This window comes from Aplidium turbinatum, chromosome 5, assembly GCF_918807975.1.
Source record: "Aplidium turbinatum chromosome 5, kaAplTurb1.1, whole genome shotgun sequence".
Taxonomy (NCBI): Eukaryota; Metazoa; Chordata; class Ascidiacea; order Aplousobranchia; family Polyclinidae; genus Aplidium; species Aplidium turbinatum.
This window is the reverse complement of record NC_137476.1, coordinates 5,028,499-5,053,226: the sequence shown is the minus strand read 5'-3', so window position 1 is coordinate 5,053,226 and position 24,728 is coordinate 5,028,499. Positions and strand designations below refer to the sequence as shown.

General features: G+C 36.9%; 1 protein-coding gene across 1 annotated transcript; it reads right to left on the bottom strand.

Annotated features, from left to right (window-relative positions):
- Window positions 1–14,964: 14,964 nt before the first annotated feature.
- On the bottom strand, window positions 14,965–19,259 carry LOC145770551 (uncharacterized). Its single transcript, XM_082582230.1, has 3 exons — window positions 18,404–19,259; window positions 17,367–17,474; window positions 14,965–16,050 (listed from the first exon to the last, which is right to left on the bottom strand). The coding sequence occupies exons 1-2, from the start codon at window positions 19,215–19,217 to the stop codon at window positions 17,383–17,385; spliced, it is 906 nt and encodes a 301-aa protein (XP_082438356.1). The 5' UTR covers window positions 19,218–19,259; the 3' UTR covers window positions 14,965–16,050; window positions 17,367–17,382.
- Between the last annotated feature and the right edge of the window lie 5,469 nt (window positions 19,260–24,728).

The following is a 24,728-nucleotide window of genomic DNA, read 5'->3' as shown; positions in this document are numbered from 1 at the left end:
CAAACAGATGATTCCTGAGGATAAGAATAATATTATTAGCATTTACTGGCAGGGTAGGCTGTGTGAAAGTCGGTTAGACATATACTTAAAATTGGAAATGAAGGTTCTCGTCTTGTCAATATGTTCTAAATTTTTCTTTTACAGCAGTAAAACAACGAGCCGTTTACTGTCGCTAAAGAGCAATATTTAATAGAAGTTTAACAAAACAGCGTAAGCCTCTTGTCAAATAATTGAGATCATGTAATCTTATCTGGTTGTGACGGTTTATTTACTACGACATGAACTAACTGCTTCAGGCCATTTACTTTAGAAGCACAAAGCCGCTTTGCAAAGCAAAACAATCAAATCTTGTGCAACATAGTAAATCTTTTGGATCTCAACAGATAGTGATGAATGTGCACTGGACGCATAAAGAGGAATAATTGGTGTGTTTTCTACGATCATTTTAGGTAGTTTGACAGATAGACCCGTTTTACAAACTCGTTTTTACTTGTGATAAATCTGCCAAGATCACAAACAGTACGATACGTTTACACACAAACAAAAAAAACAGAAACAATATCTTGCTAAATTTAAAACGTGCATTTACGCTTATTGGAACGAAGAAGTTTCAAGATCAAGCGGCGCTGGTTCGACTCTCGGGGTGTGCGCTTGAGCAACGCACGTTAAGGACTGCTCTCCATTCAGCGGCATCTAATGGATGGAATAGTTCCCCGGCAACTTTTCAACAATCGGAAACTTCACTCTGTCAATCTCGGTGACCGGGCCTGCGTCAGTGATTCAAAGCCTCTACAAGTATGCGAAACTGCCAGGATTAAGCTCTGCAAGAAGCTTTCCCAGTCCGAGGATAAAAATTCAATCAATCAATCAATTTTGATCGAAAAGTTTGGAAACGTGTATTCTGTATTGTATCTCTAGCTATGCTGAACAAGTTATTGTAGTATCAAGTTGGCATCTGTTGATTTACTACAGCGCAGGGGTGTCCAAACTTTTTCAACGGCGGGCCAGATTTGATAATGCTGAAGTGCCCGCATGTTCATACAACAAAGCAATATACAAGTTTAAGTGTTTTGTTGTAGGTGCATAGGCTGTATAAGTTGTCTGCTCTTCCATAATAAATTGAAACATCTAGAAACTTTGTAAAACAGCTTTGTTAATGTGAAGGATGAAAGTGGCATCTTGATTTCTGTAATCAGGTCAACTCTAGTTCGTGGTTAGTTGTAGACAAGCGTAAAATATCACGTAGGCGTAGGTGAGAGTCGCTCAGCTTTGATCTCAAGCGGTTCTTGATCAAGTTCATCACTGAAAACGTCTGCTCACACAAATATGTTAAACCGGACAAGCTCACGCGTTTTCTTTTGCAAACTTTCGCATTTCTGCGAATTGTTTTTATCCAGCTGCCGCTAAAAAGGCACGAGAGAAAGATGTTGCTGTCGGCTTCAAGGAGAAGCCCAATTAGCTGCAGGTGAGCTGGAGCCTCATCAGGGTTCATGCGGAAGGAAATGAATAGCAATAACTCCTTTATGCGACATTTGCTGCAAAATCTCGAAAGCGGTAGTTGAATTTGCTTGGAAGAAAATGAACGACTGCTCGACTGTGTCATTTATTATTACATTCTCAGGGTAATAATAGTTGATTTCGTAATTATGACACAACAAAGATTCAAAATTTCTCGCCTGGCATTTGTCTGTAAGAAAATACTGTTAACGGTACATTATTTTTTTAAATAATCCAAGTTGAATTTGTATAATTTTTGTGTGTCTGTGGGCCAAAAACAACACATTTTGCCACAACAGGCGCAGGCCATACAAAAACGTACTTTGGACACCCTTGCCATAGTGGTACATCATATAAAACTTGAAGGTACGCTGGTACAGTACATGACTTTCATGAGTGGCCCAAAGGAAGAGCTTTTTCCAGCCGCACTGAAGTGGCAAGAACGTTCCAACACTTTTAAATATTCAAAATTTCCTCAAGCACACCATGTTTTGTGGTTCACGTCACTATCAGGATAAACAGTAGGCCTACGCGTCGTTGTTCCTGAGAGCTGTTAACCCCAGCTTAGTCGCGAGACAACAACACAACATGCAATTGTCACAGCACGATTTTCCGCCTCTAAACGTTGACTGGTGTTGCAGGCTGATTAAGGTTTACCACATATGGTTATTTTGATATGATCTGAACAGCCATTAAGCAAACCCACAGTAGTGTGCGTTTAAATTCTGCTAAAAAAAAAACACTCAAAAATATGCTCACTGTACGCCATTGGTGCTGTATAGCCGAGATTTAGAGCAAATCTAACCTATATCTAATTTTTAAAATCAGCTGGTTTATGCAAATTATATTCAGTTTATTTTATTCTCTTTTCTCACAAGCATAGCCAATGCTTGTAGGTAGAAAAGAACAACGTTTAGGCAGGTGTGTAGGCCATCCAGATTTTATTGCCCTTTCCTCTCTGACTGCTCAATTTACGTAGGCTACTTTATTTTATGTGCATTCAGGCCATTTTGGATAGGCCTAAACAGTTCTTTGGTTTCAAATAATTCTCAAAACATAATTTAATCAAAAACAAACCAAATTGAAATTTTCTTGTCAACAATATATTGCTAAATTTCTCTAACTTATCTGACAAAAGTGCTAATTGGGCATCACAGTGTAGCACTATTACATTAGTCAGCAATAATACAGTAGTCAGTGCTCAGTGGTGTTACATTAGTCAGTAGGCCTATTTACATTATTATAGCAGTATTACATTAGTCAGTGGTGGATTTAAACAGTCACTTTAATCTCCAACCCTTTTCTACATAAACCACTTGAAGCACCCATTTAGACCAACACTGTATCATTTATTCAGTTTTTTTTTTATTATTATTCCTAACCAAACAACCTAAAACCGTGCACTAACTAACTCGTGTTCGATTCAACAATTGTTTTAATGCAAAATTTAAAAAAATGTATTAAATTGTTTGTCAAAAGTTTTGGTACAGTAGATTAATAAAGTCAATTTTTTTAGAAGAATAAAAAACTTGCCTTGTTAAAAAAAACTTGCAAAAACGAAAGCCTGCTCAATGCTTGCAGACATTACTGCATAAATTAAAGTTAAATATGTAACAGACATAAACCACTGCCAAAGTTCAGGCCCTATTGTTGAAATTGATGATACATTGCTGTGCCAAAACGATCTTTTTCAGTTATATCTGTTTACTACGTTAGTGGAACAAGTTGAAACTATTACGGCAACTCAAGATACAACTAACAATGAAGATAGAAAAGCAATCATCATAATAATCTGGTCGTTTGTTCCAGTGTTGAAGTTTGGAATTGCTCTAAGAGCTTAAATGACAAGAGGCAGCTTACCCTGTCTTGAAAATGCCAAATGATAAACAAGCCATAAATAGATAGATAGGTCTTATCATAAATTGCATCTTGACATGTTGCAGTGTTTCAACATTATTAGGCGTTAGAAAACACAAAGGCAGCGGCAATGAGATTTATACGTGTCACTGCCAGGCGTTTGCTGTCACAACTTATCATGAAGCAGATTAAAAAAGCCAGACGTAAACGGGGTCCTGTATCAATAAAAAAATTGACACATTAGCAAGTGAACGGTAGATCTGGCAACATTGCAACAATGTATATGTTCAATATTTGTTAAGATTTGTTAATTTCGTCCTTAAACGTTGGAAACACACCTAAAGAAATTCCAGTCATATTTACATTGATTCAACGTAGAAATGCACAAGTGGGGCTTGGCTCCTTCATCATAATGCGAGTGTGGTGCCACTGAACAGACCGAAGACCATGTCATCCACCACTGCCCTAACCCACAGGCCTCCACACGGTACATTGGTTCAACGTATGCAAACGTTGCTATGTGAAAAGCGCCAGATTTTCTTCTTGGATATGACATGTTCAATATTGTAGCCTACCAATAAAAACAAGTTGTAAGTTAAACGTGGCCTGAAAGTTTTGAAATAAGCTTTCAAATGGAAACTGTATAGATTATTTCCCAAAAATTATTTCCATATTAAAATCCTTAATCATGATAGCAAGAATAGAGTATAAAGCACAACGTTATTTAAATAATCTTTTCAGTCACTGTAATATTCTTCTCAAGTAATAAACTAACTGCTAGATAGGCTATCCTTTATTGTACTGTTATTTGGAGACTTAATTCACACATACTCATTGTGTGCCCTAGCTAAACATTACAGGATTTAAAATGCTCGTTACCCATAAGCTAACCTATTATTGAACGCACCAAGTGTTTGGCTTAAAATCACTTTTTTTATTTGTTTAAGAAGAGCAGACTGATTACGCCCTTCAATTGACGGTTGTGATAAGAAATTCAATTGGAAGTGCTGCTTGTTTGTTCAAAATAATCGATACGGCCAAACTACCAGCTGCATCTCGGCTTTTAATTGACGATTAAAAAGGTAGTTTTGTTCCATAGAAAACGGTATCTACGATTTTTCAGTGGAACAGATATCTTTCCGTCAGTCTGTGTTACATTTTTGGTATGCATAGTTCAGTAACTGCTTTGTTCTTAGAAGACCATTGCCCAGTGCTATTGGAATCACGTTAGCTTACGATTTTATGATCTTGTTAATGTAGGTGCACCATTTTATGCATTTATTACGGGCGTGTTCAAAACGTGTGAAAACTACTTTTTCAGTGCAATTATTGAATGATAAAAGGTTTTTATGTAGACTGAAAATCTGTTTTAAAACTTGGCAATTTCCTACACTTACGACGGGTCGGAACCCTTAATGCAGGCACGATCACCGAAGTTAACAGTAAGGAGTCTTCTCGGATGCATGTAAAGTCTTCCTCTAATTCTAACGTGTGACCTTGTATGCAAAGCAGCCTTTGTGGTACGATGTTCAACATCTCAATCTGATTCTACCGTTGCTGTTGTCCCATTTCCCAGACCACAAAATTATAATTTTTCGTCTGCAGACGTTGAATCAATGTGAAAATTATGCATTTTGTTGTCTGGGTCGGTAGCATTAACAGGGGGTCTGGAGGGATGTTTTGAACTTGGCCTAGAATCCTTTAGGAGCTAAAATCTTTTTTAGAGGGATAGGAAATAAGATTAAAAATAACTTAGTTGACCCTAAAGTCCTATTTGTTTTGAAGTGTCATGTTTGAGAGTGGGCTTCTTATTGGTGCAGGGCGCAAATTATTCTCTTTACGACCCTCGTCCACCATTAGGCCTATGTTTTAACCAGTAAACCATCACCTGTTTTAAATTTAACCCAATCAATTTCATATTCGATAGATTCGTTCAAGCAGTATAGAACAGGACTAATTTGCTACCTAGTGTATGTAAAACCCGTTAAAGGTGCGGCGTTAGAGACTTGTAAGTGGAGGCAAAAGTGCCGGTTTGCCTTGCTAACTTCAATCGTAGTAAAACTGAGCTGGCAATGGCATATCTGGTTTACTACGGGCAAAGCATTGTAATTAGATCAGTGTAAACATAGCAGTAATTACTGGGGTCAGGCTTTCACCAATGAAAACAGTCACCGTCAGCTTTGTAATTGCAGCTTATTGCTACGCCTGTGGGACCAATTAGATGCGTGGCATATTTACGTTTTAAATGCGTAAGTCTTGGAAACATTTTTTGTCATAAAAACTTACTGAAGTGAGTTGTAGTGCATGGCGATTGTACGTTGCCTCAACGAAAGAAGCTGAAATAATTTCATTCCCCGATGGTCTCATCACTGCTAGATGTTGGCATAGTTATTAAAACTTCACTTAGGAACAAAAATGAAGCCAACTAAGGATATTTGCTGAATTGGTTCAATTGATGATGTTAGATTGTTTTTCACTTTTGTTTAATAAGGATCGTTAAGAAAAAATGGCAGACAAAACCTGTTTTTAAATGGTAGAACAAACCAACTAAGATGCACAGCGACATTATTTTTAAAATTGTTATGTAACAAAAAAATAAGTGACAGTGGGAGGTCATCAACCTACCATTGTTAACTTGCACAAGTAAAAGTAACTGTTGATATATGGAGTTTAATTTTTGTCACTTTATCCATGATGTGCCCAGGAAAGAATAAGAGAAAATATCATTAGGCATAGTAAACAATGCGCAGGTGATAAGCTACGATTCCCCACGCATCAATAAAAAGGAAGAATTGTATAAAAGTGGCTTGGAAAAAACCAACAATGATATATTCAAAAATGTAACTGCGGTAGAAGCAATGACCTTCCTCTCTTCGCATTGTAGCGTTCTTCTTGTTCTACTTCTTCTTATTCAATAAATTAATCATGTTTGATGAGCTGTGATGCAGCCTACATTGCCAAAGTCTAAAAAGGCTGTTACAGAAACTTGAAATCTTGCTCAAGGAAGCTAATGCTACAGCATTTGTCATTGAGAAAAAAATAACTAGATCATAAAGATCTCATCAGTTTAACAGGTCTGATCCTACCTAGATATGAATCATATCTTGTTGTAATGGTTCAACGTCTGCAGACGTGTAGCCAAGGCAAAAACGAACTGATTCATTCGCTCGGTATCTCTTTACCAACTGCTTTAGCGCCCTAGTTATATCATTCAGAATTAAATCGTTTTCAAAACCACACCAATCTTGCTTATTTGAATTACCAGTCTATCGGTTATTTACCGATCGTCAGGTTGGAAGAACAACGAGCAATTACGATTCAGTACGCCATTGCTATAGCGATCAGATTTTTCTGTTTTCCAGATGGCCTCTTATAGTTACTGTAACAGATCACCGGCCTTGTTCATAAGTCATTATCAGTTTCTTTACCTTAGTAATTTTTACATCATATTATGTTGGCTTAGCGTAAAATTACATAAACATTACATTATTAGAGCGTGCTTATTCCCCCACTGGGATAACTGTAGGCTATCAAACAATTACGCGTTTTCGTTTTTTGTCTGACTTCAATTATTATTCAATTCAAAAGCTACCGTAACACTGTGACCTCACTGAGCAATCACAGTGTTGCATACAAAGCTATTAAGGTTTTTTAACTACGTAAGTCAATTCACAATATGTGAGATTAAAACGAAATGTAAACCTAATTCGTAGTCAAATATATGTCGGCTCTCGCCAATTATACTCACTGCAGACTCAATTGGCTTATTGATTGCTGATCTTCGAAATATTCCGTGGGATAGGCTACTTGGCGTTGGGATATTGCAGTGGATAAGGCGCTGGCTTTCCAATAATGCAAACCTGGTTCGACTCCCTGCTTAGTTGTTTATAAACACCACTCACCTCCACCCAAAGTGTAATAAATTGAGTGGGAGTAGCTGCTGAAGGAAAGGCGGCCGAGAGAAAGGAACTGGTCACCCCACTTCCGATAGTACCGACCCAGACAGCAAATTCGGTCTAATTTAACGTCTGCAAACGTTGAATCAATGTAAAAATGACGGATTTTGCTGTATGGGGAAGGCCTAGTGTGATGAAAACCTAATCTCAATCCCCGAGGCTTAGCAACCGAGTATAAAACGACCAACTAGTCTACAAAAAATATTGCGTTTTAGCGACCGTCCGGGCTCCTTTTCCAATAAAACCTGAACTCGACTGTATGCCAATGTATAGCCTATACTTTAAGTTGCGACTTTTGACCATTTGATATTTCCCAGACCTCAACCCTGTAGCCAGGTGCGAGATACCCTGTCATGGTATTCCGCCTATCGAGCACTCCACACTTTAATTCATAGTTACATTGTTGATGACACAAAGCGATTATGAACAATAACAATTTGAAGCAAATCAACTGAATGCAATGACGGAACATAGTTGCCTTCACACTAATCTAACATATCTGAATGTTCTTTCAACGAAATCTTGAGAAAATGTTTCTGGTGAAACTGGAGAAGCTTTTTGTTGACGTTTTATGAAGTTAATTATGACGTGTAGTGGACACTTTATTGCATCACCATTTTATATATGACGTGTGCGGACATCTTTGAACCAATAAAAACTTTTTGCTGAATCTAATATCGGTCAAGTCATGAAGATAAAGTTATTAGAGAATAAAAGCGCAGGTTTTTTATTTAAACATGAACAGAAAGCACCAAAGCAGCAGTCATGTTTCTTTTGCATCTTTTAAACTATCGCTGATGTTGAAACGATGCAAAAATTGTTCAATTCTTCATTTAAATTGCTGCTGTCCAACTGCTTCCTTGCCAAGCATGGTGGTGTCGAGTTCTGTCGGGTAGCAATTTACAAGCAATAATTCCTCAACCTTTTTGCTGAACCTTACTTAAGTACAACTTGAAATCAAAACGATTTCAATAAAGCTAATAATTAGAATTAAATTTTAAATAAAAGAAACTGCAATTCTTAGCTGAAAACATATACAAAGCATATGCGAACCTCGCAACAAAGAAGGTTCATAGTAATTATGATTTATGAAGTAATCTTGGGCAGTGGAATTTGAAAAATAATTAATTGCTAATTTTTGTTTCGGTTCAGAGCAAAAACATGCTCAGAAGAGCTTCAGATACATCCAACCAGATGGATATTGTAACTTGATGTTCTTTTGTGGATGCTTAAAATGAAAACAGTTGTCTAGCTTGTTCTAGAATCTAGACAAATGTTTTGGCTTGCTCTGCTCACGTGAAGAGTCGCCTATAGCTTTACAGTATAATTTGAAATTTCTTGACCCGCAATTTTTCTATTCAACATCGCAGTTGAGTCTATGTCGAGTTTCATATCAGTGGCGCAAGCAGGGAAAAAGGGAGTACTTTTGGACTCGGCCTGGATAATTTTAAGGGCTAGAAACTTTTTCAAGGGGACCGCAGAAAACATGGCATTTTTTACAGTTCATTTTCATCACATTTATTTTATTTTGAAGATAACTTTTTTTGTATGTTATTCGCTCTGGGGATGCGCATTGCGCATTGTCATGCTGAGCGAAATGTCAATGAAACAACAAATCCCCTGTTTGTTGTTGCTTTTACTTTCACTTTCATCAGATGAACGTTGCAACTAGTGCTAGAAACGATAATTGTTCTGATGAACACCCAAGCTTTTCCGTACTTACATAACTCTCTTGCATTTTAGCTAAAAAAACTTTTTTTCGAGATTATTTATTAATATATCCTCTCCCTAATTTTTTTTAATTGTATTGTCATAGAGGCTGGGAATGTCATTGGTACCGGTGCAAATTAGCCTCAACGGTTGTGTTTACTAAAGTGCCCGTCCAAACTAATATTTTTACTGATAGTTTGCTTTGTAAACAAATTAACATCCTTTCTAATTTTGTAATACGTTGATTAATCAGCGTTTCAACGTACAAATTGCAGCACAGTCGACTTTTCTTTGTGTATGAATTGTCATGCCATCCATCCTATTATAAGTGCTCATGGCATGTCGTCATATCTTCTGGAGACTGTGAAGTGGTGATCTAGGCGCACCTCCCATAACTTCAGTGCAGTGGCTGTAAAGTTCCCATCGCAAAATTGCAGAACTAAGAACCAGATTAAATTTTTCATTATTTACAATAATCTGCACTCAATGTGACGTTCTCTGTGGTGACATACATTATTAGGATAATCCGGTCAAAGTTCAGTTATATATAGGCCCAGGCAGCAAATCAGTCGTTTTTTACATTGATTCAACCTCCACAGACGTTAATCAATGCAAACAAATGATTAATTTGTGTCTGGGGAGATGTGTGTAAGTATGATGAACATCTGATTACAACGTCCATTAAAAGTTTTCTTTCCAATTGGTTGAACAATTTAATGGGATTGGACTTTGTTCCTTATCTACAAGATGATTTGTTTGTTTATTCTAGAAAAAAACATCTTTGTTGGCCAGATGGCATTGGCTACCAACTCAAATGCTGATAGTATTTTGCTGGATGTAAGCAACGTGTTCTGGGATTTACTCGAAACAAAATTTATTTACTAAAGATTTTTGATCAAATAAACTGGTGGTAATTTTGGAGCAACTATTTCTTCAAAAAAAAAAACGTTAACTAACGTTAATATTACATTGAAGAAGGTATGTAAAAAGGAAGGAAGTTTGCAAAACTCCAGATAGTGTGAAAACAACTGCATCAGCGGTTTCTGTGCTTCATTGCACTGTAATTTTGCTACCTACTCAACAAAAGTTTTGTATGCATATAAACACCATAATTGTACTTACTTGGAATACATGACTGAAAGCAAAAGCGCCATTTTAATTAAGAATGAAAAAAGAACTTTTGAATAGCTTTGACTGCTTCTTCTGCGGTCATTTACAGTTTTCTTCAAGCCATACACAAAAATAAGCAGCACGGCAGTGTAAAAGCTGCAACTTGAGTGTTTTTTGCTGTTTACAAATTTTAAAATCAGTTGCAAAAGGAAACTAGCAAAAAACTAAAAATTAAACAAGCGAAAGCAATTTAAAAATTACTTGGATGTGAATGTTTCTAGCCATTGATTGAAGCGAAATTCAAATCACTTTATGTTGTTTACGATTGAACACACAGGTTCCCAACCTGGGGTTTGCGGACCGTTGTTATCATCAAAACGGTGCATCAGATGTATAGGTTTTCAATGTTAAAAAAAGATCAGCAACTTGGCCTGTTGCGCTGTAGTTGCTTTGTTTAAAAAATAAGCCTTTTATTTTCGTGATTACGGTAAAGGGTCATACTTAAATATTTGTGGGCTGTGTCCTTGTAGCAGCAAATGTTTGATTTACCCAGAACCGCCACGTTTGTCCTTTCCTTTGTCAGTGGAAAATTCTTCTCTTCAAACTCACTAATCGCTGGTAATTTTGGCTTTGGGTGTACATAATAAGGTTTGACTGTCAACTTTGTGAGATTACAGTTGAAGGGTTGTCCAATTCACTATGTTTGGTTTTATCTTCAAGCTCTTAAATCGCTGAAGAGGATACCTGTCGAATTTACTGATCTGCTTGCTGTGACGTTTGGATTGTAGCTGGTCAGTTACTATTTGTGACGTCACAACACGTCAGTTTTTTATTCATTTGTTTTAACAAATTCGAGCCTACTGTCAATAGCAGTAGGCGATCGGGAGCGGTCGCTCCCCCGTTAAAAACAGAAACATCGCAAATTTGGACGTAAGTGTTCAGTTATTTGGGCGAATCAATCTTACCATGATGCTTCGACATGTCATCTGTTTACAAAATTTACATAATTGTTATAATTTAAGAAATACATTGACAATTTCCAATGAATGTAAAATGTATTATCATTGATTTTGGAAGCTTTTAGATTTGGTATTGCAATTTGGGCTGGATGTTAAGCTTCGATTCAGTATATGTAGAAATTAAATGTAAAAGAATGCAATTGGTAAGCAGATGTAAGCTTATTTCAGATATTCATAGGATACTAACCCACATTTCTTTGTCGGTACAATTTTGAAAACCTGCTAGGTACTGTTAACCTTATGAGGTTTCTGTTTTAGCATTGGATACAAAAATCAGATTTGTTTAAAGGTGCAAATTTGATGTAAGAAAGATTCAATTTAACGATTTAATTTAAAAGATTTAATTTAATTTTCATTTTGAATGCTTTTGCATTGCTACTGTTTGTAGGCCTCTTATTTTTATGCTTTCTTTGTGCTGTTTCTTTGTGATTCGAATATGGGCATTCTTGTCTGATACAAATAAATAAATACATTAATGGTTTATTTATGGTAATTAGAACACAGACAGGTCTATGAATGTAGATTAAAGTTAAGTCAGTCTTGTTTACATAAGTCAGTCTTGTTTACATAAGTTGAACATCTTGTTACTTGTGCTTTCGTACACTGCCAAGTTAATGACTGTGGAGTTTTTAGACCAGGGGTCGGGAACACAATGGTCGCGAGCCATGTAGCCTATGGCTTCGTGACAGCATCTGACTCACAGAAAGTTTTATCTTAACTTTTTCATTACAATTTAAAGCTGAAAATACCCTTAGAATCCACCAAATTAAATGCATTTCTTCAAGATTTTCTGGAGAGGACTCTCCAGTTGTTTTTTCATTTTCAGTGAACACGTGGCCTTACTTTTACAACTCATCACCTACCACTACATGTTAGTTGTAGTAAGTGTTAACGAATTATTGCGGAAATACATTTCCAAAAATGTGACATTGATGGCTCTTTTGTAAAAACAAGTTCTTATACAGTGCACCACCTCAGAGAGTGTGAGGAATGTTGCGGTTTTAAAAGCATATTTCCAAAGACAAAGTTTGGGCAAAGTTTGTTCGCCCCAAAAAAAATTTTACTCTCCTATGGCTATGCTACTGTCCAATAAATTTTTATTTGTTCAAATCATCAGCTCCTATATTTAATCATGCTGTTGTAATAAATCGGAGCTTTTATGACACTGTTCACAACACTCACAACACTAATTTTCTTTTGCCACGTTAAAAGTTGGACAAACTCTCGAATAGTTTTTAACTTTATAACATGAAGGATTAGTTATTTGGATAGTAAGGCACATGTGTGTAACCAGCACGGCCACCTAACCAAAGATTTGAAGAGAAAAGCATCTAAACCAACAAATTTATTTTCATGGTGTTAAAACATTCTCAGCTTTGTGGTAAAGTTAGCCGCACACTTAGACTACTCGCCTACATACGAACAATGTTCATACGACTTCCGTATGTTGTAACGTTTCCAATTTGCTGGTATATCGCATTTTTTGCAGGGACTTGCTTTCATTCCACATTTCACCACAATAAAAATAAAATCATGCAAAGAACAGTATCTTTTCTCACGAAGGATTTAGATTTCAGGTGGGGATGGCGCGCAGATAAGGTGCTGGCTGTTTAATAATACAAAGCTGTTTCGACTTCCGGCTTTAGCTGGTTATTGGTAACACCCAGGCGCGGATTTATGGGGGGGCCCAGGGGGCCCGGGCCCCTCCCGAAATTTTGTGAAAAATTGTATGTTTCCGCATCAAATGGTTTGATATGCTTCTAAACAGCTGATATTAGTCTCTCGGCATCACAATTGATGAACATGGTTGTTTTAATGTCTATTTTCTAGCATATCGTATATGCCGTAGTATCATTGTTCATATCTGTTTAGCTTTTTCTTTCTTTTGAATTGATTTTCAAATTTTCTGCCCCCCCCCCCCCCCCCCCCCGAAAAAAACTCTTAGATTCGCGCCTGGTAACACCGCTTACTTTTATCTAAAGTGACATAATTTGGATAGGCATAATTGTTAAAGAAAAGGCGGTTGAGAGAAACTGACTACCTTTCTCTTGTTAGTAGGCTACCAAAGCCGTATAGTGTGATGAGCACCATATCTTATCATTTCCCAAAGCTCAATGAGTAAGTATAGAACTACCTTCTTAAAAATCAACTACAGATGGATTAACTGGTTTTGGCTTTCCTTGTTTGGATATCTTGTGTGCTCACCTGACCAATCTAGCTTTATGTGTATTTGTCACAGACATGATATATTGCCACGTAAAGTATAAATCCGTATAGAAGCAAACTCAAGGTGTTCAATCTTAACTTAACATTGATCAAATAAAATGAAATCAAGTTCTATCTTGGTTTAAAAAAGGTTTGACATATTGCAAACAGCAACAAAAATCACTTTCTTTCGACCTAATAGTCTATTAGGCCTGAGCATGCGAAAACATTTGTGACAAAGTAAAATAGAAAAAAGCTTGTTCGTTTATTGTTGACATATCATCAAATAACATTTACTCTTGACGAATGATAAAGTTTATTTGATTGCTTACGATCAAAGAAGTTTTTGATAAATGATAAATTATATTTTAATCAAAGTCAAGTTTAGCCGCCTAAGTGACACTGTGTAATAACTTTTTGCTTTGCCAATATTTGCAAAACTTTTGCAAAATCGAATCACAAAACGTTCACACTGACAAATTCTTTAATCTGGTCAACAAAAGCCATAGATCAGAATTTTCGAAGCTCCAAACAAGAATTTTCGAGTTTTAGTTTTCAAGAGGAAAAGATGACTTTTAGTCTGGTTTACTATAACCAATTAAACTTTTTTAGTCTTTATTTTATGATGTTAGATACTTCAGGGAAGAGTAAACAATGAAGAGAAAATAACTGCAACTTCTTCTCGAAAATGATTTCAAAATAAATGCAACAGAATTTCCAAAGCTAACATTGAACTTATTTGCCACTTACAATCTATTGTTAGCGCTTAGCCTCAAACGAAGACCATCCCAATCGATACGAGGAGTAGTCACCAGGTTAGTGGCCGAGTGGTTGCTGGTTATTTCCTTCGGCTCTTGTGCTGGTAGATCGGAGATACGGTAACATCGCAAGCTTCAAAAACGGTTCCGATTGTATTCTTTCTTGCACAACGCAGTAAGAATAAGTCGGGTAATAATGGGATGACATATTAAATCTGATACAAAATTAAACATGAACTCTGTCACTAAAGAGGCTGGCAGTTGCAGAGCGACAAAAACTAAAAACAAATAGGGATAGCATAGCCATCATCATATTTCATAGAGCTCGTTGAAAGAATATGTTTCTTGGATTGTAGCAGTTTCTTCAGTATCATAAAACTTAGCTGCTTTACATCTTTCCAGAGGTTCAAACCAGTGACGCAGGTCCGATCATCGAGGTTTACAGTTTGTTTTCTACTCGTTGCAAGTTGCCTTTGAAGCAGTCTATCTTATATCTACTTTGTCTACATCGCAAAAATGTGTTGCGGTTTAAAAGAAATTGAAATCATACGGTTTAGTCTATATCGACTACTCGCGCTTTCATTCTAATCGAACCAGCTTTGTATAATGTACATTCTTCCTTAAAAGTTTTTTCGGAAGTTTGTTTCAAGCCCAGCTGGTCACAGGAAATTGCTATAAACCCTTTCTCATTTATAAAAAACAAGGATTCATAATAAACTTCCTTTCAATTTCTGGCTGCTTGGTTGTTGAGCATGAAATCCAATGAATGCAAAATGGTTTAATGCTGGCGATGACATGACAGAACGATGACGTCACTTTGACGCTCTTTCTACACGTACACCTATGTACAAGTTCATGGATTTTATTTTATATTTCATGATAATAATAATCCGATAAACAAAAAGACAACACAACAATCAACAAATCTCACTGATTTGAAAGCAGCATTATTTACCCCAGGCCGGTGGGATCTGCAATGAGCCGATGCCCAGTTTTGACGCCATTTATCATTCTGTCATTCATTCAGTCTACCCAGTGAATAAAAAGCCATTAATAAGCCACTACAATTGCTAAGCAAACAAAGGTTTTGTTTGCTTAAAGTATCGGTTAAAAAATAAATCAAAAAACCTCTTAGGATGTTAAATGAATAACTTTTGTCAGAAAATCTTAATTATTTAGCATCTAGCGCACAATGAGTAAAATGTTTTGTCCAGCAGGGTACACCGCACACATTCAATTGAACACAATCGAACGTCTACAGTAACCAACCAAAAGCATTGTTTTTTTTTCTATTTTGTTTGCGATCACATGAACTAATGTTATATCGTTTACAAACATGATTAAAAGTACAGGTTACTGGTTTGGTATTGAAATACATAGAAAGATGCGCACCAGGGCTCACAGTTAGAGATCAACAAACTTACACAATTACACATAAATATATATATGTTTAATGTTTATGATTTCAGAGTAACTGAAAAACACAAAAGTTAATATTGAATGTTAAATAAAGCCACTCATAACTTTGAAACCATAATGTAGAGAAAATCACTATAGGAATTCAACAAATCCATTTAGTTTGAGCAGATTCCACCAAAGAAGCTGCGAAAGGGTACAAACATATTGGCATGACAAATCATAATCGAAAAATCAAAACTTTGCAAGCCACCCTACGATTTGCAGTTACAAAACGTTCAAGTTATCTGTTGATGGCAGAAAACGTAATAAACGCAACAGCCAATTGGTCAGTTTGAAGACAACTGCGATTGAAACCGAACAATTTCACATCTGGCAGTTTCCCATCAATGAAAATGAGTTGCGAGTCAGCTTGTAGGCAATGACGAAAGATATCAAACATACAATGGCAGGAGTGGAGTGGTATGATGGACAGGCAGTACGGAACAAAAAGATGATTGCTTCTTTAGGATAAGCTTCAATCTGAAATAAACAAAGATGGTTATTGTGGCCAAACAATGAAATAAAACAAGATAAAGCAATTGTTTTATGTTAAATTTACGTAACAATGAAAAATATGATATATATACTGTTTACATAAACAAGGTGTCATAGTGGTAATATTTTCTACCAGTGATATACTTTGCGACAATAAGATAAAATATCATTAGCCCCTTGTTTTCCACGATCACGTCTACTAGAGAAAAGCGCATAAAAGTCATACGACACACACATTAACTTTTGTCGCCTGGTGTGGATATAGTGATGCAACTCAAACGGTAGAAAACGTTTTGGAAGCAATATTTCCGTTTTAAAGGAAAAGATTTCCTGAAGGAAGGCGAAATAGCCGAGAAAATGAGCTTCTGACTTTTTAAAAGGCCAAGAAAAGTGACATACGATGCATCGAAGACATTAAAATTGCGATTAGAGTAAAAACGCGTATTTTCGACGTCAGCGTACAAGGCCTTCACTTGGCATGGATAGCGTTCCCAAGCGTATCGCGGAAGCACATTCCAGGTACAGGCTAACAGGTGCCAACCCTATTGTAACGGTTGATAGCAAAAGAAAAGAAACCCTCTTGTGTTGAAAGATTACACGAGACTGCATTGAAGCTTTGGCCACCAAATTGACATGGTGAATGTGATCTATTTAAGGCGTCACTACACAGCGATGTTTAGTGTTTTATTCCCATGGGTGACTCCATGATTCCCACGGCTTTTCCCCAACAAGTACCTAAGCAACTAATTAACACAAAGGGCTGGTTCATTAATGAATGGATTGCTTGCGTCATTCTCTTAAAACTTTCGCGCCGGAAAGTTGACGGAAATGTAATTCCTCTCTTTGTGAAAGATGTTTTAATTGTAAATGAACGTAAAAGTTAAAATGACCACTGGAAAACTCGCCAGTTGGCGTCTACCATTGTTTTATTCGATTCGCATGCGGTCTACCATTCAGTCAGTCAGCCGAAGTTCAGCTCAATTAATGGATACCACAACGTACAAGTCAGCAAATAAAATATGAAAAAGACTGGCAAACGTTGAACCAATGTAAAAATTGGATAATTTGCTGACTCTTGTGAAAGTCCATGTTCACACACTAGCAATTGTTACATTACTACAATGTTACACGTCATCGGAAGGTGATTCTTAAAAAATGCAAAGTTTGAGCGACAGAGACGGCATACATGAATTCAATCGTATGGTACAAAGCTCTCTGCTTGAACGGTAAACCTTCTAACCCCAGTGTAATTCTTTGCATAACCAAATGCACACAACTGCAAAAGCATTGTTGATACTTACAAAAGACAAAGAAAAGTTAGTGACTTGTCGAAGTGGACGCCTGCACCTCGTTCGATAATCTTCTTCTTTTTGTTGTGTTTGTTCTATGTTTTCTTTGTGGAATGACATCTGTTAAGAAAGGCAAAGTGATCAACTGTGTCAGGTTCAAGCAACACTTCAGACACAAATGTACAACTGCATCTGTCGGACAAGGCAAAGTAATCAACAAGGCACATAGTCCTTAGCCAACAAATAAGTGATTTTTTTACTTTGTTTCACGTTTTGCAGACGTTGAATAAATGCAAAAAAACAACCGATTTGCTGATAAGGTCTGACAGGTTCAAGCAATACATTACACAGCGGGATCTCTGCAGGAGCATTTTGCATTCGCAGCTTTCACTATTATGCTAATCCTACTTATGGTAATGCAACAAATTTAAAACCAGGAAAAGGAATTTGAGCTTTCCGAAAAGTTCTTTGGGTATTCGTAAATTCAATATTACATTCATTGAATAAGTAGAGCTTATTTTAATATCTTTAAAATGTTAATATCCGTAAAAAATGAAATACAATCAAAAGAAATCGACACACTGCATAAAAAGTAGTTCGTTGTCATTTCAATAGATTACGTTTTTGATATGCATAAAAAGTAGTTCGTTTGTCATTTCAATAGATTACGTTTTTGATACCTTGTAACATAAATAAACTGCTACCGTTCAAAATCTAGCGATTGTCAGTTCTCAAGGTCATCAAGTTATCTCAAAATTTTGACAATATTTTCAGATAACTACTTTCTTCGGGCGGTGTATAGAAAATAGTCTTTTGTGAATTAGTACAGGTTCCCATCATAAATTGTTAATGAACGTGACATATGCTGTTGTTTCCCACGCCGTGAAAGAGGCACCCATCGCAATTGACGTGTGTTTTATTAAATAATTTACAAAGTAAGGAGATTAATAAATAACTGAAGGTGAAACTTCAAGTGTCAACTGAGATAAAGGCATTATTTGACGGAGAGCTAAAATAGTTTCTTGAACATATACCAAAAAGTCTCTCACCTGTTATCTTAGGTTGGGTATTAAACGTTTCACGGGCCAAACCTTTCTTGGTCGGTTGTGGAGCAAAAAGTTGTCTGGACGTGTTCGTTCGTGATGTCACGGATGATGACGTAACTGTAGAATTACAATCTTTGGCAGTTTCTTCACATTTGTTTGCAGGGATTGCGATTGTACCACATGAAAGTGGACTAATGTCTCTATCTGGAGGTGATTCAGGGTTTGGAGAGTTTTGCTGGGGGTCAGAAGAAAAGGGAACTCTTAAGGCAGTCACAAAACGAACAAGCGATGGATTCAAGTCTCCAGATGTTATTTTGGGAGGACTTGTAAAATGAGGGACTCGCCTGCTGGAATTCCGTTTTGAAATTTCTCGTTTTCGTGGTCGCTTGTTTTGGTCTCTATTACTCAGAGGCAACAGCAACTTTTTTGATTGAAATGAGCTTTTGCTGCTAGGACTTTGATGCTTATCCAGTTGTTTTGGTTCAGATTTTTGAAAGCAGTAAGGTCGAGTATAAAAATATGGAACTTTTTCTTTATCTTGAAGTGTCCATTCGAATCTCTGCCGATTGAGTGCCATCGGAGGTTTTTCAGCATTTGCCGATTTTAAAGCCAAGTTTTCCGGCAGATTTTTTAATCGACAGTCGAAGTCCCAGAGCTCTTTCATTCTGTTCGATTCAGAAATTAGCATTGTTTCCATCATCTGTTTTGTCTCCAATGGATTAGAAGAATCAAACAAAGATTTACAAACGCTACTGGAAGGCTTAATGAAAGATCTCTCAAGATTGGATTTGGCCATTTTTTGCAGCGGTTGCGACATCTTAATGTTCCACTTATGGCAGAAGGCAATGCTGAAATTCTAAAAAATCTGCAACACAAAAGGTTTGCTTAAAACTTACATCATAAGCGCTTGTTTACAACAGTAAATGTTGTAAATGCATACGGTAGCTTAAAGTTAAAGCAGGTAAATCAATGCAAAATCGACTCCACGTTTGAGATGAAAATACGGCATTTCGCTACTTGCGCCATCAATCTTCATTTTCGACTAAAAATTTGCAACAATTTACAGCAAAAATAACGTCCTGTCACACATTATTAAAACCAAGAAAACTTTCAGTTTAATCTTTAAACTGCAGTTGACTAAATATAAAGTAGACTATAGCAAAGCTGTTCACTCAGTCCCTAAATGCCTATATGATGCAAAAACCAAATTGCGAAGCACCATTGTTATGTTATTCTTGCTGTCAAATATTGCAGATGGGAGTATATTCTTGTTCGTAGAGCCGCTGTCTTGCTTTTCAAGTTCTAATCTCAACTGCTCAACGATCCATCCCAAAACAACTTGTAGTAAATTTCAAGTCTGGACTTGTCTCAAACACTCCACCCTTTTCTAACCTCTTCAAAGAAAGGGCAACCTTGCTCCATTTTTTCTCTTTTATTGTGACATCACAAACCGAAAACTTCTCTCGTATTACTGCCCTTTTTCTTTTGTACCTTCACGTTTCTCTTTTGCAAATCATTGTTTTAGTTATCTGATACAAAAACAAACACAAAGCGGTGTAAGTAAGAAGGAAACAGTTGCCCAGTTGGAGAATTATTATTTTTTTTCATCGATTCAACGTCTGCAGACTTTGTATCATTCACCTGTTTATAAAATCAATTGTCTCTTTAGAATTACCGATAAACCTACATAGATTTTACTGAGCCAGAACAAACTTTTGTACTTAAACTGTTGCAGACGCTGTGAGTCGGTGACTTTGCTAAATTTTTAACTTATTGTTTCATTTCGTTTTTGAAGCACGTCTTAATATATAATGTCGCTTCTACCTTTTTCTACCTTTAGCCCAGATAGCTCAGTTGGTTCGTGTGTGACTTGTTGAACGAAGAAGCTTCTAGATCAAGCGGCGCTGGATCGACTCTGGGTGTGCACTTGAGCAACGCACGTTAACTTCACTCAGTCAATCTCGGTGACAGACCTGCGTCATTGAATCAAATCCTTTATACAAGTATGCAAAACTGCCAGGATTAAGCTCTGCAAGAAGCTTTCCCAGTCCGAGGATAAAGATTCAATCAAGCTACTAGAGTTAGACGTTTACTATGCTTAATATGTAGTGCTTTTGCTGTCATAGTCAAACAGCAAACAAAACTGTAACTATTTTCGTGCTTCAATGCAAAATTTTCACTGTATTAACATCAGTCCTTTTACTGTGAGTAATTATGCATATGCAGTTTTTACTCTACGATAGTCATAACACTTCAATATGTGACATAGCAGCGACTGACACAACCTGTGAAAGTGTTTATTGGATCTCAAAGCTTGCAAATTTATACTAATCTGCCTAATCAACATCTCTCGATAGAAAACAGACATTTTGTGCATTGAGAGTATGTTAAACTGAACTATACCCAGACAGCAAGTCCGTTATTTTTACACTGATTCAACATCTGCAGACGTTAAATCAGTATGTAAATGACGGATTTTGTTGTATGGCACAATAGAAATTTTGCTTTGAATCAGCTTCTCTTTGCAATTGACGCGTGCCGGTCTTAATAAATAATTTCAAAGAAGAGATTTGAATTTTTGCATAAATTTAACTACGAGTTGCGTTGTTCATATGAAGCCCTCTCTAAATTGAATTAAATTGTTCAAAAGAGCAGAAGTTATTGATGGAACATACGGCATGCTTGACGAAATGAACATATGCGGCATATCTACTGGCCGTCTCGCATCTGTTGCTCTTCTGGCTAGTCGCACTGGCAAATTAAAAAATTTGATCACGTTGTAACGTTAACAAACGTTAGATTAATGTAACAATACTTTCAATTGATTTACTATCGGCAACAGATGGAATCTCCATAAAACGCTGAAACAAACGAACAAGTGTCATGTCACAGCCAATCGTCACTTTCTATTGTTTGCCTTTGTTTGTATTAATGCCATTAGCACGCGTCGTTTGGTTAAGACAAGCTTTTAAACATTTGTGATCCACGAATTTTAAACAACAGTAGCTTGTTTCATTCATTTTGAGCTTGCTGAGATTCAGTTTAACTTGAAGCCGTCACTTTCGCTTAGTGGCATTTTCGAAACTAACATTCACTTAAAATCCTCCTGTGACATTTCTATAGAATCTTGCGGCTATATAATAAAGCCCAATGTCACCTGTGATCTAGTCTTGTTTGGGAAGTAGCAAGTAGTAGAAAACGTTTCAAGAAGCTTGCACTTTGATTAAATTAAACGTAACCTAACTCAGAAATGTTGACACAACAAAACTTAAGCATGGACTCTTCTTGACAAATCCTACCTGAGTAGCCATAACACTCACGCAAGAAAGAAAAAATTTTGACTTCCTGTTGATGCTTTGCACCAGTGACCTTCGGCAGTTGCCACTTCTAGTTCTAAAAATAGCCAGATGCAAGTCTTGGTCACGCTTCACTGCTACTACGGTTACGCTGACGTAGAGGCTCAGTAATGAGGCCTGATGTGCAGTTTTCAAAGTCGTTCACAATTGCACCAACGTAATTAAAGATGGCGACTACAGTAATCCGTGGGCTATCGTACGGAATATATTATGAAAGAAATTAAATATTCATTCTAGCTTGTTTTCTACAGAAATAGTTCATTAACGTCACATTCAAGGTATTTGTTTAAAATTTTTCTTAAAATAGTTCATTAACGTCACATTCAAGGTATTTGTTCAAAATCTCTCTTACATGCTTTATAGGTTTGATGGACGTGTCCGCAAAAGGTTTGACCTGTGCCTGGCATCAAGTTTCACAAGTGTGTGGTGTTGAGTATTTTGAAGTCATACACTATTGCTTTCTCTTTTAAAGCTTAGATATCTAACTGAAAAATAAGTTTGGTGTCAGTCATTGGTTCAGAAAGACGAAGCGTACTTTAGCCTAGAGAGTTCAACAAACCAAGTTTGGCAACAACATTCCCACCAAATCCGTCCTTTTTACATTAATTCGATTCAACGTCTGTACAAATCAATATAAAAAAACGATCAGTTGATTGGAAAGGTGTCGAGTCTTCATGGTGAGTGGGTGATTCATCTTGAAAAATTCTCTCACTAGACTTGTTTTCTGCTTGTAGATCTGCAGTGCAACTTGTTAGTTCTTAAAACATGTTGTGCTTGTATTCCAATTCACAGCAAACATTCAATGTCAATAACCCTACAAGGAACGCACGACACTTACATGTGTAATTTCACTACAAAGTGCTAGATTTTAGCTCCCCTGTGTTAAATGAGTCACTTTTATTTGGATTGTTGCCTGTTGGTCAATTAATATGGTGCTATCAAAAAATCACTTCGCTCATCAAACGTCAAACTTTCGCTGAAATGCCGAAGCTGAAGTTCAATAACCTCACAATTTTCAAAAGCATTGAACGAAGACAAGAAGTTAAACTTTACAAAGTGGACAATTGTACAATGTAGGCTAACCACATACTTCTGAGTTCTGACTATAAATTTAGCTACAACGTAGCCTACAAGCTGTGCAACATATCTCAAGTGACCTGGCAATGAATCGAAGCACGCTGTTCATTATCTGACAGATGTCAACTGCAGAACCAGTGGTTGTACGATGTAAGTGCCTCGGTTATCAAATGTTTAACACATGGCAAGAAAATTGTGAAAAAAGTAATCGACTTACAATGTCAATTTTAGACTTCTTAGTCAGTAACTACCCTAAACAATATCTGCTAAGTACAACAATAGGACTTGTTGTTGAGTGTAAAATTAGGCCTCATCCTCTCTTTCAAAGGCCAAACCTGTCCGATTATTTTCATTTATGTAATGTCTTTATAATCATATTCAAACTCAATCTGGGAGTTTATTATTTTCTTGCTGGCTTCAAATCACAATGTCAAGCAAATAAAATCTGTTTCATCTGTCAAATGTCTCAACATATTACGTAACGAGAGAAACGTTTAACACGCGTTGCTTTTCTTGTGAAGCAGAAGTGTTGTTTGCAATCGTGCGACAACTCTGCATATAGGAAAGCAATCGCTCTTTTTATCCCTTTCATCGAGCGAGCAATATCATTGCTGCAATTCTTTTATCACAAAGGAGGAACAAATCGAATAAAAGTATCTTTCAAAAAGTAATCAACTAGAAATACAGGTTATGCAAAAAACTCCTTCACAATTTTTTGCACATTTTGAAAAATTGTGGAAACGTTTCTTCGCATTCTAAAGCTCTTCGCATTATATAGGAGCTTTTGCGATGAACTGAATCACCAGCCATTGTCACAAACATTAAGGTTCGAGAGGTAACGAGTATTTTTGTCTCTCAGCAGTGTATCTCAGCCAGTTTTGTACTGTGTGTGGTTGTAGACTAACTGTAGAGAAAGTTGCTTGACTTGGACGACTTTCCATCCCTCTCGGAGCCCCTGTCTATCTGGTTCGATCTGATGAAGACTGAACCAAGTTGAGTTGCAACTTGGTTAAAATAAAAACTTAATTGCTTTGGATTGCGGCAACGAACGGATGTTCAATACAATTACAAACTACACCTACTCATAGCAAAAAACTATCACAACAGCTCTAATGGCTCTCCAATCAACTATTTGTTTGGTTTAAAGATCCAAATCCCATTCAAAGTTGACTGAGCTAAGAAAAGTGTGGAGGTAGTCGAATCCCTGTTATCATTTGCACTATCTGCCCACGTAAAGGAAACGCAAGTGCTCGCTTACTTCCTTGCGTTGTTTATGCTGTTGTTTTCTATAACATTATGTTACGTATTTTTAACGTTTAACTACTCAACTTATTTTGCTTAAACATCTCTTGCGTTAGTGATACACAGGTCGAATTAATGGTCGTCGGACCACTCAGCATACAAAAACTCAGCAGGTGCTTCAACTCAGCGATTACATTTTAGCTACTGCCACTTCAATAGCATCATGTTCCAATGGGGCCTCGCCGACACCATCTTGTGCATGTGGCTCAGATTGCAAACCACATTCTCTACCAATGTCCTGAATTATACCGACCCAAGGATAGACGTGTAGACCTAACAACACTCGATGAACACACAATCCATTGGCTGTTGTGCCTGGATAACGTGACCTGCGGCGGCCTCAAACGCAAGAAGAAGACGAATCTTAGTCACCGCTTGCCAAACTGAATTTGTTCACTTGTGACATGCCAATTTATGGCTTGCTCAGTTGTTACTTACTCAGTTTCATCATTTACCAACTTCAGCCGCTTGCTCAAATTTTGCTAGCTCAGTTATCACTTGCTCAGTTCACAACTAGTGACTTGCAGGAGACTCGAATTAACTGTATTCGCAGTTGGGCGTTTCAATCAAATCCTTTAAAATGTCAATCAAAT

What these genes read in the sequence shown, in the direction of transcription:
- LOC145770551 (XM_082582230.1), bottom strand. Translation starts at nt 19,217, where the DNA reads ATGTCGCAACCGCTGCAAAAAATGGCCAAATCCAATCTTGAGAGATCT. An exon ending in TACCCAACCTAAGATAACAG is followed by an intron (nt 17,475 to 18,403) that starts GTGAGAGACTTT and finishes CTTTCTTAACAG; the next exon opens with ATGTCATTCCACAAAGAAAA.